Raw genomic sequence first — 13,898 nt, 5'->3', positions numbered from 1 at the left:
GCTCAATTCAATCAGGCATTTCTTTTTTTTTTATCTTTTCAAAACACTTGCCCGACTTTGAGTTACACTTGACCTAGGCAATCTGGCAAATGTAGTACCCTGCCTTCAAATTTCAGTATAACCTCAATTGCATACACGAGTCTTAATGTGTAGTCTTGTACACTGACAGGAATTCTCACTGACAGGAATTCTCTCTACAATTCTCTTCACATCCTCCATGCATAATCTACTTTCAAAATTTATAGCTGTTACCATGACGAAGGAACAGGTCAATGACCTATTGTCCGTCTTGCATGTGGCGAGACCCGTGCTTGTGACCTTCATTTAATAATGTACAATCAACTATTTTTCTGATCGCTGGCTTTCTCATTGTTTCTGAAATAGATTTTGGGAACGAATATGTGACAAATTCTACAACCATGGACACCTGAAAGTCTGAAAAATTTGGAAAGACTATAATCAGATAACTGATGTGACTTCAGCAGGTTGTCATGGTAAAAAGCACATATTTCACTGCATCTTTCACTGTATCCTATGTACATACCTGACTCAATGTGTTTATGCAGCTTCTGAAAAGCCCCTAGTTGCCCGTTAAGGTTGTCTTGATCAATGCCATATTTGAGAAGTGCAGACAGATTCAAAGCCTAAAGTAAATGAACACATACAAAAACAAGCAAGCAGCAAGTTTACATCTACCTTCAAATATATTTTGGGAAATGCTAACCTCGGAGGGGGGGGGGGGGTTAAGGGAACTGACATATCCATTTCAAACTTTATGATAAGCTCACACGACAGAGGGATTCTACAGTTGCAAAGGCAAGAACACTTGCCTCTTACCACAACATTAATCTACTATTAAAACCAAGTACTGGTATTTGAGTTTCATACATTTTTTTTTTTTTTTTGGGGGGGGGGGGGGAGTTTGTGGGTAATTTCACAAAACTCAATGCCAAGGATGTTAGCAAGATTAAGCTTTGAAGGTAAGCAAAAGCAACCTTTGTTTCACTGCTGGCCTGAATTTCAAGAAACCACGTAGAAAATTATCCAATCTCACAAGAGAATGAACAAATTAAACTTATGAGCTAACTTCACTCAATTAAATTAAATTCAATTCAATTTTATTGTCCATTTCTGGAAATTTGTTTTGTTGAATGCATACTTTTACATAGAATACATACATACAAAGCTACAAAGCACACATATAACATTTACTATACATCTTAACCCTAAAAAGACTGGGCTATTTTGGTAGCTCGAAAGACTGGGGGGGGGGGGGGGGCCTAAAGGGCCCCCCCTTAAGATCTCGGCCGTGGATCGCGCGATCGCCGCGGAAATTTGCACAATGGTAGTGTGCGATGTAATCTACAAGATCGTATATTTAAATTTTCCAAAATAGTCTTCTTTTATTTTATTTTGATTAATTATGCTAATTTATATGCGAGAAATCAGACTCTTTGATCTAAATCATTAAATAAAGCTCCAAAAGTGCTCATTTTTGGTCTAATTATTCTTTGTGGCATTCTTAGCAAATGTACTTGAAAAAAAATTCGGTATCAAAATTAATTTCTTATTCATTTTATTGTTTTATGAATTTCTTATGTATTTCTTTGTTTTTTCGACCTTTTGTTTTTGTTGATTTTTTCAGAAAATTTGTGGCAGACACTTTTTGAAGCATAATACTCCTAAAACAAATTAATTTTAGCCATTGAGAGTAAAAATAAGCATATTTATATGAACCATGTGAAAAAACTCAATTTGCACTGACTTTGCACACAAAATCAAATTTTTGAGCCATTTTCGGCCTCACGTGCATGTGCAAAAAGTTATGTAACTTCAGAACCGTACACCCGGGTGTCACAAATTTGGTGTCAAAATGTGCGGGAAACTTGAAAGAAAAAAGTCATAGAGCATCGCGGCGAGAGCATTGCGTGTTGCAGAGTAATCGCGCGAAATGTCGAGGGGGGGGGCCTTTTAGGCCCCCCCCCCCCAGTCTTTTTAGGGTTAATGACAGACATACAAGAGATATACAGCAATACAATATCAATATCATTGTCAAAAATATATAACATTAAAGGAAATATTAATTTGTATTATGAGACAACATTGTGTTGGGTGTGATGTGCATGTACACAGGTGTGTAAATGTGTGTGAAATTAACGATATATATAAATATGGCTGAAATAATGAAATTTTCACAATTTAACCTTGACCTTGACCTTAATGCCCCAGTCACATATAAACATGGATGCTCAAGGATCTACACAGTGATCCGGGGAGATCCGGGGATATCCAGGGAGGTCTGGGGAGATCCGGGATAGTTTCGACCTCAATGGAGTGTTGACAAGCGTTGGTAAGACTGTACACACGGTCTCAACACGGCAGCTACACTGATAAGGCCGGAAGAGCGCGGGGTCTACACGGACAAACACGGCATCTACAAGGCAGCCACACGGACCACCCCGGATTCCTCTGCCAACACGGCAATCCCCGGATGACGCCAGATGTTTTTGACATCCAAAAGTTGCCGTGTTGGCCTCCCGGATGTCCCTGGATCTACACAGATGTCCAAGGATGTCCAAGGCGTCAACACAGATCTCTCCCCTGTCACCCCGGATCTGATCCGGGTGGTCCGAGGTGATCCGGGATGTCTATGTGACTGGGGCATTAGCATGTGCAACCCAAGGTTGATAGACACAACTTCATTCACTCATATATATATATATATATATATATATATATATATATATATATACAGTCAAACCTGCCTTAGCGGCCACCTGTCTATAGCGACCACCTGTCTATAGCGGCCACTGAAAAATCCCTCCGAGAGAAAAGCCCCGTTAAAGACCCTGTGTATAGCGGCCACATGTCTAACGCGGCCAGAGGCCACAAATTTTGTTTCCCGCGGTATATTTGAACCTGTCTATAGCGGCCAAAAACCAAAAATGAAGGCGTAGCCGAGCCGATAATTCAGAGTGTTTTTTTTTTTTTTCTTTTGCTTTGTAGCCGTGCGGGCAACGTTCAGTGATCGCCACCGCTGCATTCATCCCTCATGCAGTCATAATAATGCACTAGTTTTCAGCTTTCTTCACGACAGTACACATACTACTGTGCAACAATTTTATGACACACACTCCTGTGTGCATACGTACACACATACATGTACATGTAAGGATTGATACGACGATGATACGTGTACACTACATGTAAGCAAGGCACACAAAGTTGGATTACCTGTCTATAGCGGCAACCCGTCTATAACGGCCACTTTTTCCGTCTCCCTTGGGTGGCCGCTATAGACAGTTTTGACTGTATATATATATATATGAAGAGTTTGATTGCAAAAACCTGTAAGTCCATATTTGCCAAACTGAGATATTTGCGATTAAAGTTCAAGAAAAATAAAGAGAATAATAAGAAAATTGTTGCTTCTTTTGACCATAACTTCAAAAATGTACCTTTATATGTAGTGACCAATATATCATTTAAAAGGTATTATTTTGTACTCTATGACAGAGACCGTACTTTAAAATCTTAAAAAATGGACTTATCGGTTTTTGCGAACAAACTCTTCATATATACATATATATATACACCTGATACTTAATATTATACAAATTTGATCATCATAACTCAAAAACTAAAAAAACAAAAATATTACAATCTAAGCATTGTCATTTCGTTCAGCATTCTACCAGAAAGTCAAGTTACTGGTACTAGTTTTCTACGGTTCTTTTTGTGAGTGTGTGTGAGATAGGTTGCTAACAGTAGTGTACTTAAAACAGACTTTTATGGCCTTGAGCTGGTCAATATGTGACAGGTAATTTATCCTTCAGTCAAAGAACTTGTTGCAGGTCATATTTCACACAGCTGAGCAGTCGTACATCACTCTTACCCCCTTCACACTATGCAGTAATTGATAATTGTTCAATAACTACCAAAGGATTGATATAAGACCTAAATATGTCCTCTCTGTCCTTTACAGGGATTGTATAGTTTTGGTTAAAACCTAACTTCGTTGGCTGAGCATGATAAGGGTGTTAAGTTGCCACTAAACCCATAGTGTTCGAGACAACTTAACGGCCTTCTCTTTCTCAGCCAACAACTTCAGGTTTCTAAGATTTTTGGATGAGATAATGAGAAACCTTTTATGGAATATGAAAGAGCACATAATTCCAAGAGGACGACTATTTGATGAAAATTGGTTTTGAGATGGCTGAGAAACCTAAAACAGAGTAATCCTAATAAAAGGTGGGACCCACCTTTTATTAAGATCGCTTTATTTTACTGTGTTTTTGAATGTCTCAGCTATTCTAAAACCAATCTTCATCAAATAAACTTTGAATTCCTCTTAGAATGGTAAGCTTCGTACTCTTTCACAAGGGGTTTCTTCATATCTCGCAAAAAGTTAAAAGCCCAATCCTCATCTCCACCAATACTATACCATCCCTTTAAATTTTGAACATGGTACCTTTCGGGATTTTGGTCCGACACTTGCACTCTCACTTGGCTCCTCGTACGAATCCATCACCTCTTGATCTGCTGCTGCTGTATCCTGAAGCTTTACAGGAGAGTCACCATTGGCACTTCCTGCATCCTTACCATCTGCTCCAGCATTGTTCTTAGCAGATTTAATGGGCTCCATAAGCCTTTTGCGGACATTTCTGGTGACCACCTGCACCGCAAAACAGTGGACGGAATCAGTAATAACTGGCATCAGAGTCTACTGGAAAAAAAGTAAGGGACGTTTAAAGTGGACAACAGCTTCAAGACTGACTACTGAATGTGATCTGATTGTATCCAAGGAATTATCAATTACTAATGATTCACAGGATGATAAAAATCAGGGAATGAATGAAATGAGTAATCACAACATGTCTTCCCCCCTCCTTCTTTCAGCTGTAAAACAACTATGTGATAAAGACATGCGCTGTTCGAAGTTGAAACACATCTCCGGGGAGTCCAATGAACCAGTGGGATTCTTATCACGTATCTGCATAGCAGGACTCCTTGATGATACGAGGAAATATTTATCTTCAGGAACAGTGCATCACAAGGGGTACAAATGTTTGTCCCATGCCATCACAAGCTTCCTCTGCAATTTCAAAATAACCTCATATCAGTTATACAGTGGACTCTTATTATAACAAAGTCCTTGGGACGATCAGTTTTCTTTCGTTATATCGAAATTTTGTTATAACCGAACAAATAAACAATAAAAATACAGAGTGGATAAGGTTGTGGCCTGAATTTTTACTTCGTTGTAATCAGAATTTCGTTATAACCGTATTCGTTACAACAGGAGTGCACTGTAATTATCCTACCCACCAAGACTCTTACAATATAACTGCTCAGATATCTACTTGGAGGGCTCCAGACATGTTTCGTCCTCAAGTCAGGCAAATAACTTCTTGACATGATGGAGCCTTCCCTTTACTACTGGGGTGTACTTCTTGTACCTTATGCAGATGTGGCCCAGAAAAGTGGTACCTTCTCAAAGGCTCCATGAATGATGATGGCCTGTGCAGGACAACTGTTATAGCACAGTGGCCATCAGCATTTCTACTTTGCAGGGAGCCCTTCATAAACTATATTTTCCACAATACAGCATCCTGCGTGTATTTGCACTGGTAAAACATGGCCAAATGCATGGCATGAGGATACCGAGTAGGATACATTGGGCAGATCTAAGATTTAGCCTGTAATACCCTTTAGCCCAGATAAAATGTTAATAAAACACTTCTCATCAGCATTTGAAAATGTGAACAAATCTGAAATATTGTAAACGCCATATATTTTGCGAGTCTAAATTTTTGCAAATTGGGAATTCAGGACTGACGATTTTGCGTGTGGTTTAATTCGTGATCGTGGATTCCTGTAATGAACGGAGAAATGTACACGTATGTATACGTCACATCCACACTGGGATCAGAGTCAATATTTTCGTGTGTTTTTAATTTCGCGAATAGCACCTGACTCGTGAAATTCGCGAAAAATAAAAACCTCGCCAAATATTCGGCGTATACAGTACAAAGTACCAAAAAGAATCAATGTCTCATATTTGCCTTGACAAGACAAGCAGCATTTTAGTATAGGATAACTTCTTTAAGTTTTATGCATTGATTTTGAAAATGAATGAGTGTGAAGTAACCTGCAAAACTTACACTTGGTGAAAATGATGTGTTGCCTTTGCTCTCCTCTTCCTGAGCTCGAAGCTGATCAATTCCTCGACGCACCAAGGCTTCTTGTGCTTCCTTCTCCTTCTCTGCCTTTGCATGGCCTTTCTGTGTCGCTGCCTTTTTCTGCTGTTGCTTCCTCTGCGTCTTCCTTTGTCCTGCTTTCTTCTGCTTGGCCAACTCCACTTTCACACTTCTTGCCTGTGTGTACAAAAGAGGCCATGTTATGCAATATTTAATGACTTCATGAACCACCTGCAAATTGGATGGTACATTGATGGCATGCAGTATCCTCCACTTGTATGACATTGGGAAAATCTTGAAACCAAAATATCTTCATTTCATTCTGCATTTTTGACAATAGTTTGTGTGGTAAAAAAAAAAATAAAGGTTGAACCAAGTCCTATGTACAACTGTAGCTTGCCATAAAGTTAGAAAATCCATTTTGCCAGTCAAGAGGGTTTAATACAAACTAAAATGGTTTTAACCTTCTGTCTGACAGTTTGACACACAGACCCTTGAAAATGAAATTAGTAGACTCTACAGATGTTTGATGCACAGGTGAGTACAATTTACATGAGAAATTAGAAATGTTGTCACAGGCCATATTTTGTTGTGTTTTGGGTTTTTTTTTTTTCCAGGCAAGGAACTGACTACAGGGCTGTCAACTCTCATGTTCAAACCCCCAAAACAGGAGTAAAACAAGGAATGTCCACCAAAATCCCTGATAATCCGACTCTTAATAAATAGTCCCAAGCCCAAACTTTCCAGATTTCCAGACACACTCTCTATGCATGTGTGGAAGTATGCACCAGACTGAACCATTTACCATGTAAAAATTTTAAAGCTTCCTTCATTGGAAAGGGGGGGGGGGGGGGGTGGGAAGATGCCCCCCTTCCAAACCATCTCCCCACCCCCCAATCACCATCCCATGCTGGGTTTGGTCACTCGCAGCATCTCCCTCCAAATTCTCACTCAACGTTGGCCAGTGGCGTATCTAGGGAAAATGGCGCCCGGGGCAAGCGCGAAAATTGCGCCCCTAATTTCTGAAAAAGTGTTCAACCCCAACCCCATCCCGGTAGGGACTACAAAGTCCACATGATATGCTTTTTAAAGCACTTAAAAGGGGTCTTTTGAGATTGATTTAAATGTAATGAGTGTTGATAAATTTTGGCGAGCGAGCGTAGCGAGCGAGCCGAAAATTTTTGTATTTTAGCTTACAAAACATGGAATTCTTGTCATTTTTTGTTTATCAAATCTTTCAATTCTAATAAAGATATAGTGACGGCCTTATAGATAACGATTTATACCAACAAACTGAGGACTTAGAAAAAATACTCTGAATTAGTACGCTCGAGTAAGCCGAAATTTGTATATTTCCGCGTAATCATCACGTTTTGTTCTTATCTCTCTCTCTTTTTTCTTTTTTCTTTTTTTTTTTTTTGGCGAGCGAGCGCAGCGAGCGAGCCGAAAAATTTTGTATTTCAGCTAACAAAACATGGAATTCTTGTCATTTTTTGCTCATTAAATCTTACAATTCTAATAAAGATATAGTGACGACGATAACGATTTATACCAACAAACTGAGGACTGAGCTGAAATTTGTATATTTCCGCGTTATCATCCCGTTTTGTTCGTATCTCTTTTTTTTTTTTTTGGATAAATTGTGGCGAGCGAGCGCAGCGAGCTGAAAAATTGTGTATAAAATTGTGTAATTACAGCCGCTGCTCTGTGAAACATTTTGCCTGCTAAATATAAAATGACATGTGTGAACACAATAGACATTGTCATTTTCCCCACGTCATCATCACGTTTTGTTCTTACCTTCTTTTTTATATAAGTTTTGGCGAGCGAGTGCAGCGAGCGAGCCGAAAATTTTTGTAGTTCAGCTTACTTACAGAACATGGAATTCTTGTGTGAACACAGATAATAAACATTGTCATTTTGCCCGCGTCATCATCATGTTTTGTTTTTATCTTGTTTCATTTGGTTTTCTGCCCCCCCCCCCCTTTTCCGGGCGAGTTTTTTTCTTGTTCTTGTTCTTGTTCTTGCTCTTGTTCTTTTCTCTTCTTTTTTTTTTTTTTCTTCTTCTTCTTCGTTTTTTTTCTTTTTTTTTTCCTTCTTCGTTTTTTTTTTTTTTTTCGTTTTTTGCGCCCCCGAGGAGTGGCGCCCGGGGCACGTGCCCCCCTTGCCCCCCCCCCCCCCCCCTAGATACGCCACTGACGTTGGCAGCCCTGTGACTACAGTACGGGTCCAGTAACATTTTCCTTGAAGATGCTTTATCCACCCCTGTATGGATATACTCACCCCTTTGGTTGGGGCTGCTTCCTTTCTGCCTCTGGTGGTCTGTTTGCTCCTCCTCGAAGCTTGCTTCAAGTCTTTCACTGCAACGGTCTTAGCCTGCTGACCTGTGCCTTTACTTCTGCTGCGCCCTGTAGCTGCCCTCACACCAGTTCCCTTTCTTCCTTTACCCTGTGTGAATGACAGTTTGCTTCGAATCAATTTTAATCTCATTGTCTGACGAACGGTAAGGGAAAATCATCAAAAATGCGCTTGAAATAAAGAAAGAAAAACATTGTTACTTTATGAAGAGATGAATGATAATGTAGTAAATTAATGGAATTTTTCAGAGTGTGAACATTTACTTGGATTTTGTGCTATGCTGAACATGAAAATATTCTTCAGAGGTACCACACTAAAATATGTAAAGGAATACTAGTTCTTCTTTATTGATGAGTAGGGCCTGGTAACTTAAATTTTGTGTAAGCTGAAATATTTTTGATGGATACAAACCTGTGTGGATTAATCTGTGTTGTACATTGTATAAGGTATCTTCATGTATCTATGTATAATTTGTTTAGTAAATGGGAGTTATAATTCTTCGAACTTTTCACCCGTCTGTGTGTTCTTTGGATGGTAATAAACCTGATCAATTTCAATAATTCAATTTAAATTTCTTTGAAAAAGAGTAAACAGGCAAAACTGGCCTAGCACACATACACACACAGAATTAATCTTGAAAACTTACACTCTTACAGTATAACATACACAAGATAGCAAAAGTTCAAATGCAAACATGTGATTCTACTGGTAATGCAGAATAACAGAAAAAAAAAATAAAAGCAGTATGGAATGAAAAAGGAAAGAGACTTTACAAATTGTAACACATGCACATAACATCTGTATTAAGTATGAGAATTTCAATAATAATTTCAACCAAACAGTGAAACACTTTTGCCTTCTGGTTACCGTACCTTGCTTTCATTTGCTGTTTTCGTTTGTGCCGACTGAGTATTCCTTGTCTCCTTGGACTTACGCTGCCTGCCAGTAGCTGATGCCGTTTGCTTTCTTCCATGGCTTTTGCCTTGAGATCCACTGTCTGCTCCTTTGCTGACTCTACCAGATTTTCGCTGGGTCTATAACACAGGATATTTCAAATAAAGAGTATTTTTAAGAAATTGAAGAACATAAAAGTGCATGGGACAATACTATAGACCTAATACAGATCATCTAGTCATGTGCCAGTGAGTGCAGCAATATTGCTTCCTACTTGATTACCAGGTTGATGACTTTGCTGCTCTTGATATTGAAAATTATAACCATGACTATTTCAACCAGAAAAAAAAAAAGAAAGAAAAATTATCTCAAATACACATTCGGTAAAGATATAGAATTAGTACTGAAATTTGCTTGATCAAAATCAGAGGATCAGTTTAGGCATCCTATATATAGTTAAAGTTATGGTTATATCCATGTATTGTCACCACTGGATTGCCAATTGCAAGACTACCATATCAGACATATTATTGATTGATCGTGATGTAAGGGTAATGATACTGGAATCACGGTGTCTATGAGCTGTACTTCCATATATATCTTTTAGCATTTTCAGTATGGGTATTAATCATCAGTGGTGAGTAGAAACTGTGGAACATATGGATCTATTGCCTGGCTCACTCACTATCACTTTTTACTATAATTACAAAGTCCTGTTGCTAGCTGTACAGAAGTCACATTTATAAGTCACTTGCACAGGGCGTCTGGTTGAGCTATGAACTCACACTAAAGGTTAGCGATGATGCATGGACTAGAAATGGAGCGGAATCTTATGTTCATTCAAAAGAAAGTGAAGATTTATTATTCATTTAAAATGTTTGAATACAAGAAAGGCCTACCAGGGTACTGGTAAATTGTCTAATCATCAGATTGTCTAGTAATAAGTAGTATATATGTGGCCCCTAGTCTTCATTCCTGGATCCGCCCCTGCACTACCACTGGCACTAGCCCGACCAGACGCTGTGTTGTACAGCGGCGACTGGGCTGTGTATAGTTAACTGGCACTGCACTAGCACTTAAAACTTCATGCAAGAGTAACTTTAGATGTAAATTTATCGTAAATTTATACTCGGACAAAGGTCGAAGCTTACCAACTGCGAACTCCCCTTTTTCGCCCGCATTGTGAAGCTTGCAGATGAAGGACTGGTGCAAAGTCAGGTTGTAAATTATACACCAAGACTCGAGTGTTCAACAGGAGCCAACAGCTGCGTACAAACGTCTTCGTTCTTTCGGTTCACGAAATCTGCCAGCAGCAAACAAAACCGTGTTGAAAAGGAGTAGAGAGTAGATCAACTACAGTTGTACTGCTACGACTAGATCTAGGTGTTTGAAGTCACTGAAGTAGGATCGGTGCTTCCACTGCATCCATGCAGCAGCGATTTTATACCCAGACCCGCTGCATGCAGAACCGTGACCCTGCCCTGGCCTGTCGGAGCATGCAAGCAGCAGCAGCAAACTCGCTGCGTGTTTAGGCTGCAGTACAAGCGCTGATGATTCATCCACCGTCGAGTCAAATGCAATGGATCGGGTCGGGGAAATGAAAAAAAGAAAGAAAAGAAAACAAAGCAATAATAATGATAATTGCCGCCAGAGGGCGTTTAATTTTGTTATCTTGTTTTATTCTCCACTTTGACAGAGATAATCGTTTATAAATTTAATGAATAACAAAACTAATGTGAAAATAATTCACAAAGGATATCATGTATCTCATTTCATATTTTCATATCTCCCCCTCTCTCCCCCCTCTCTATACTTTTTCTCATGTGTTTTTATATTTCATTTTGTCTATGTTCTTTCCAGATATAATTAATCGAGACCCCCTATCTTAATTATTTCCGTTTTCTCTCTTTTTCCCCCTCTCTCTTCTGTTTTCTCTTTGCCCCAGTGGTTCCGTCGCTGTTTTTCTTCCTTAGATCTCCTTTGGTAAAACGATAGGATTTTTGTTAATCATTTATGTGCAATTATTCTTAATGTGTTTTTAATGTGATTTTTAACTCTATGTACATCTTGTTTTATGTGCTTTGCAACTTCCCAATCCTGTTATGAACGCACTCTTTGATTTTCTTGTTTATTTTGTATCTCATCTTTATGTTAATAACTAGCATTGTTAGTCTTCGGATTTTTCGATGAGTAAGTGCTGTCAATGATAAAACCGAATTGAATCAATGAATAACATAGACAGACTTACTTTACGTCAGTTCTGAGATTCACACATGGACTATATAGCTATCTTTCTTTTTTTTTTTTATTTATACGTAAGCTCAATTTCAACATGCATTTGGAGATCTCATCTGTTTTCAGCCTAAAAATTGAGGTGTATTTTGAAACAGAAGTGTTTTCTGATCAACCAAACCTATTAGTTCGTAAATGGCTGATACATCATATGCGCGTAGTAAATTATATATATATATATATATTATACTTATATATGTATATATATATATATATATAGATACATGTGTATATACTACTTATCAGGTATGCCCATCAAGAATAATAATATAAACATATAACACATTATATATATATATATATATATATATATATATATATATATATATATATATATTGTATACATATTTGTTTTTAAATTCATCTACTGGAGTACCTGAATCTCATGTCTGACTTATTTTTTCTTTTGTCTTCACGTCTGTCTTCGTATCTATGGTTTTTGCTTTGATGTTCAAGACTTGGCTGGCGTTTGTTTAAGTTAATACGACTACATAGCAAAAACGTCTACAACCCAGATGAAATTTTGTTTGTTGTTGCTGTGTGTGTTTGTGTTTGTGTGTGTGTGTGTGTGTGTGTGTGGTTATTCACGTTTCCAGAATCAAAGTAAAGAGAACATACAGCAGTATTAGGCTTTAATTCAAAAGTAATTTTCTAACAACGCTATATTTTATTGAGAAGTGAAAAATAACATCAGTCAATACAAAACATGAAACTGCTGGGAATTATACCAACTTTCACCAAAATACTGAGCTGGACCAGCATAACCAGATACTCGAGTAGCAGTTGGTTTTATATTGCCCCTTTGCATTACTATACACAACACTCTTTATCAAAATGGTAGTATGATAATAATCAATAGCTTTATATTAGTATATCAATACCCGGTGGCGCCACTACGATTTTAATGTACAATGTAGACAATTTGAAACAATTTAAATGTCACTATTAAACTCTTAAGGTCACATTGGATATAGAACTAGATAACTCACAGTAAAGGAAAAACCCTAGAACCTTGTAAAATGGGAGTTTTGATCCATCAAACATGTACCCGTGTTCATAATCATACTATTGATCCTGTATTGACTTTTCAAGCTGACAACTAAACTAACAGTGGACCTATGTAAAGGTTAGTCTTTACATTGATGATCTTGTTCATTAGCTTGCCTTTTCCCTATCACACGCAACATCAAGGCTGTCGGATACTTTATGAAACCAAATAAGTTATTTCACAAGATGTTTTACCTCACTGACGGCAAAATATAGAAATTATGTTTTAACTGTGTGCGTGTGTGTGTGTGTTTTACATAGAATGATATCAAATACGACAATTCCTGCCTATGTTGACACTTCATAAGTTGACAATATGTTTCACATATCTTTAACACAGATAACATGAAAATCAATCTTCGACAGTTAGCAAAATGCAAGGTACAGTCATACTCAACTATTTAGATAACCTAGTGGATATTGCGCAAGACGATTGTTGTTAAAGGTATACACTCCCGTTATACACGAACACGGTTATATTTTAACAAAATTTCGTTACAATGTAGTAATAATTCAGGCCCAAAAATCATTATGATCAAAGTCTATGGCGCAAAATTCCCTTCTGTGAACGAAATTTCGATAGAACGAAAGAATACTGTCGGTCCCGAGGACTTCGTTATAACGGAAGTCGCCTATTGTAAAGTAAATCGTACGGTAAAAATTGTGGTTATCATCAAAAGACATTATTTTGTATATACAGTACATCTGCATAATTATATTCACTAAAAGGTTTTTAGCGAGCCTTATGTGAAAAAAAGACGGTGAAAGAGACATTCTTTTAATTATTGATGACAATGTGCTGATGCTTGAACTGTATGTATGATGTTAATGAAGTGGGGTGCTATTCGATTCTTTGTTGTTGTTGTTGTTGTTGTTGTTGTTGTTGTTGTTGTTGTGTACCAGCATAATAACGATGTAAAAACCCGTCCACCAGGCATACCTACACTAGAGTTCTTGTTCACAGTATTTTGTCTGGAACAAGGAGTCAACATCAAGGGTATATGTGTTGGATAAAATACAGCATTGGCAATGTAGTTCACTTTGAGATCAAAATAATACTCATGTCTTCAAACTCTCTTTCTCTTGTGACGTGATCACAATGACATA

At 37.9% G+C, this 13,898-nt stretch overlaps 1 protein-coding gene across 1 annotated transcript in view; it reads right to left on the bottom strand.

Moving 5' to 3' along the window:
• The window catches only part of LOC140243077 (uncharacterized), a 33,205-nt gene extending 22,488 nt beyond the window's left edge, over positions 1 to 10,717 (bottom strand). Inside the window, exons 1-6 of the mRNA XM_072322812.1 lie at positions 10,604 to 10,717; positions 9,431 to 9,592; positions 8,484 to 8,648; positions 6,165 to 6,377; positions 4,532 to 4,675; positions 545 to 644 (exon numbers count right to left, since the gene is read on the bottom strand). Coding sequence (XP_072178913.1) covers positions 545 to 644; positions 4,532 to 4,675; positions 6,165 to 6,377; positions 8,484 to 8,648; positions 9,431 to 9,592; positions 10,604 to 10,633 — 814 coding nt within the window. The 5' untranslated portion in view covers positions 10,634 to 10,717. The remainder of the gene's footprint in view (positions 1 to 544; positions 645 to 4,531; positions 4,676 to 6,164; positions 6,378 to 8,483; positions 8,649 to 9,430; positions 9,593 to 10,603) is intronic.
• Between the last annotated feature and the right edge of the window lie 3,181 nt (positions 10,718 to 13,898).

This window comes from Diadema setosum, chromosome 19, assembly GCF_964275005.1.
Source record: "Diadema setosum chromosome 19, eeDiaSeto1, whole genome shotgun sequence".
Classification (NCBI taxonomy): domain Eukaryota; kingdom Metazoa; phylum Echinodermata; class Echinoidea; order Diadematoida; family Diadematidae; genus Diadema; species Diadema setosum.
Note: the sequence above shows the minus strand (reverse complement) of the source record. Positions and strands in the feature narration are given on the sequence as shown.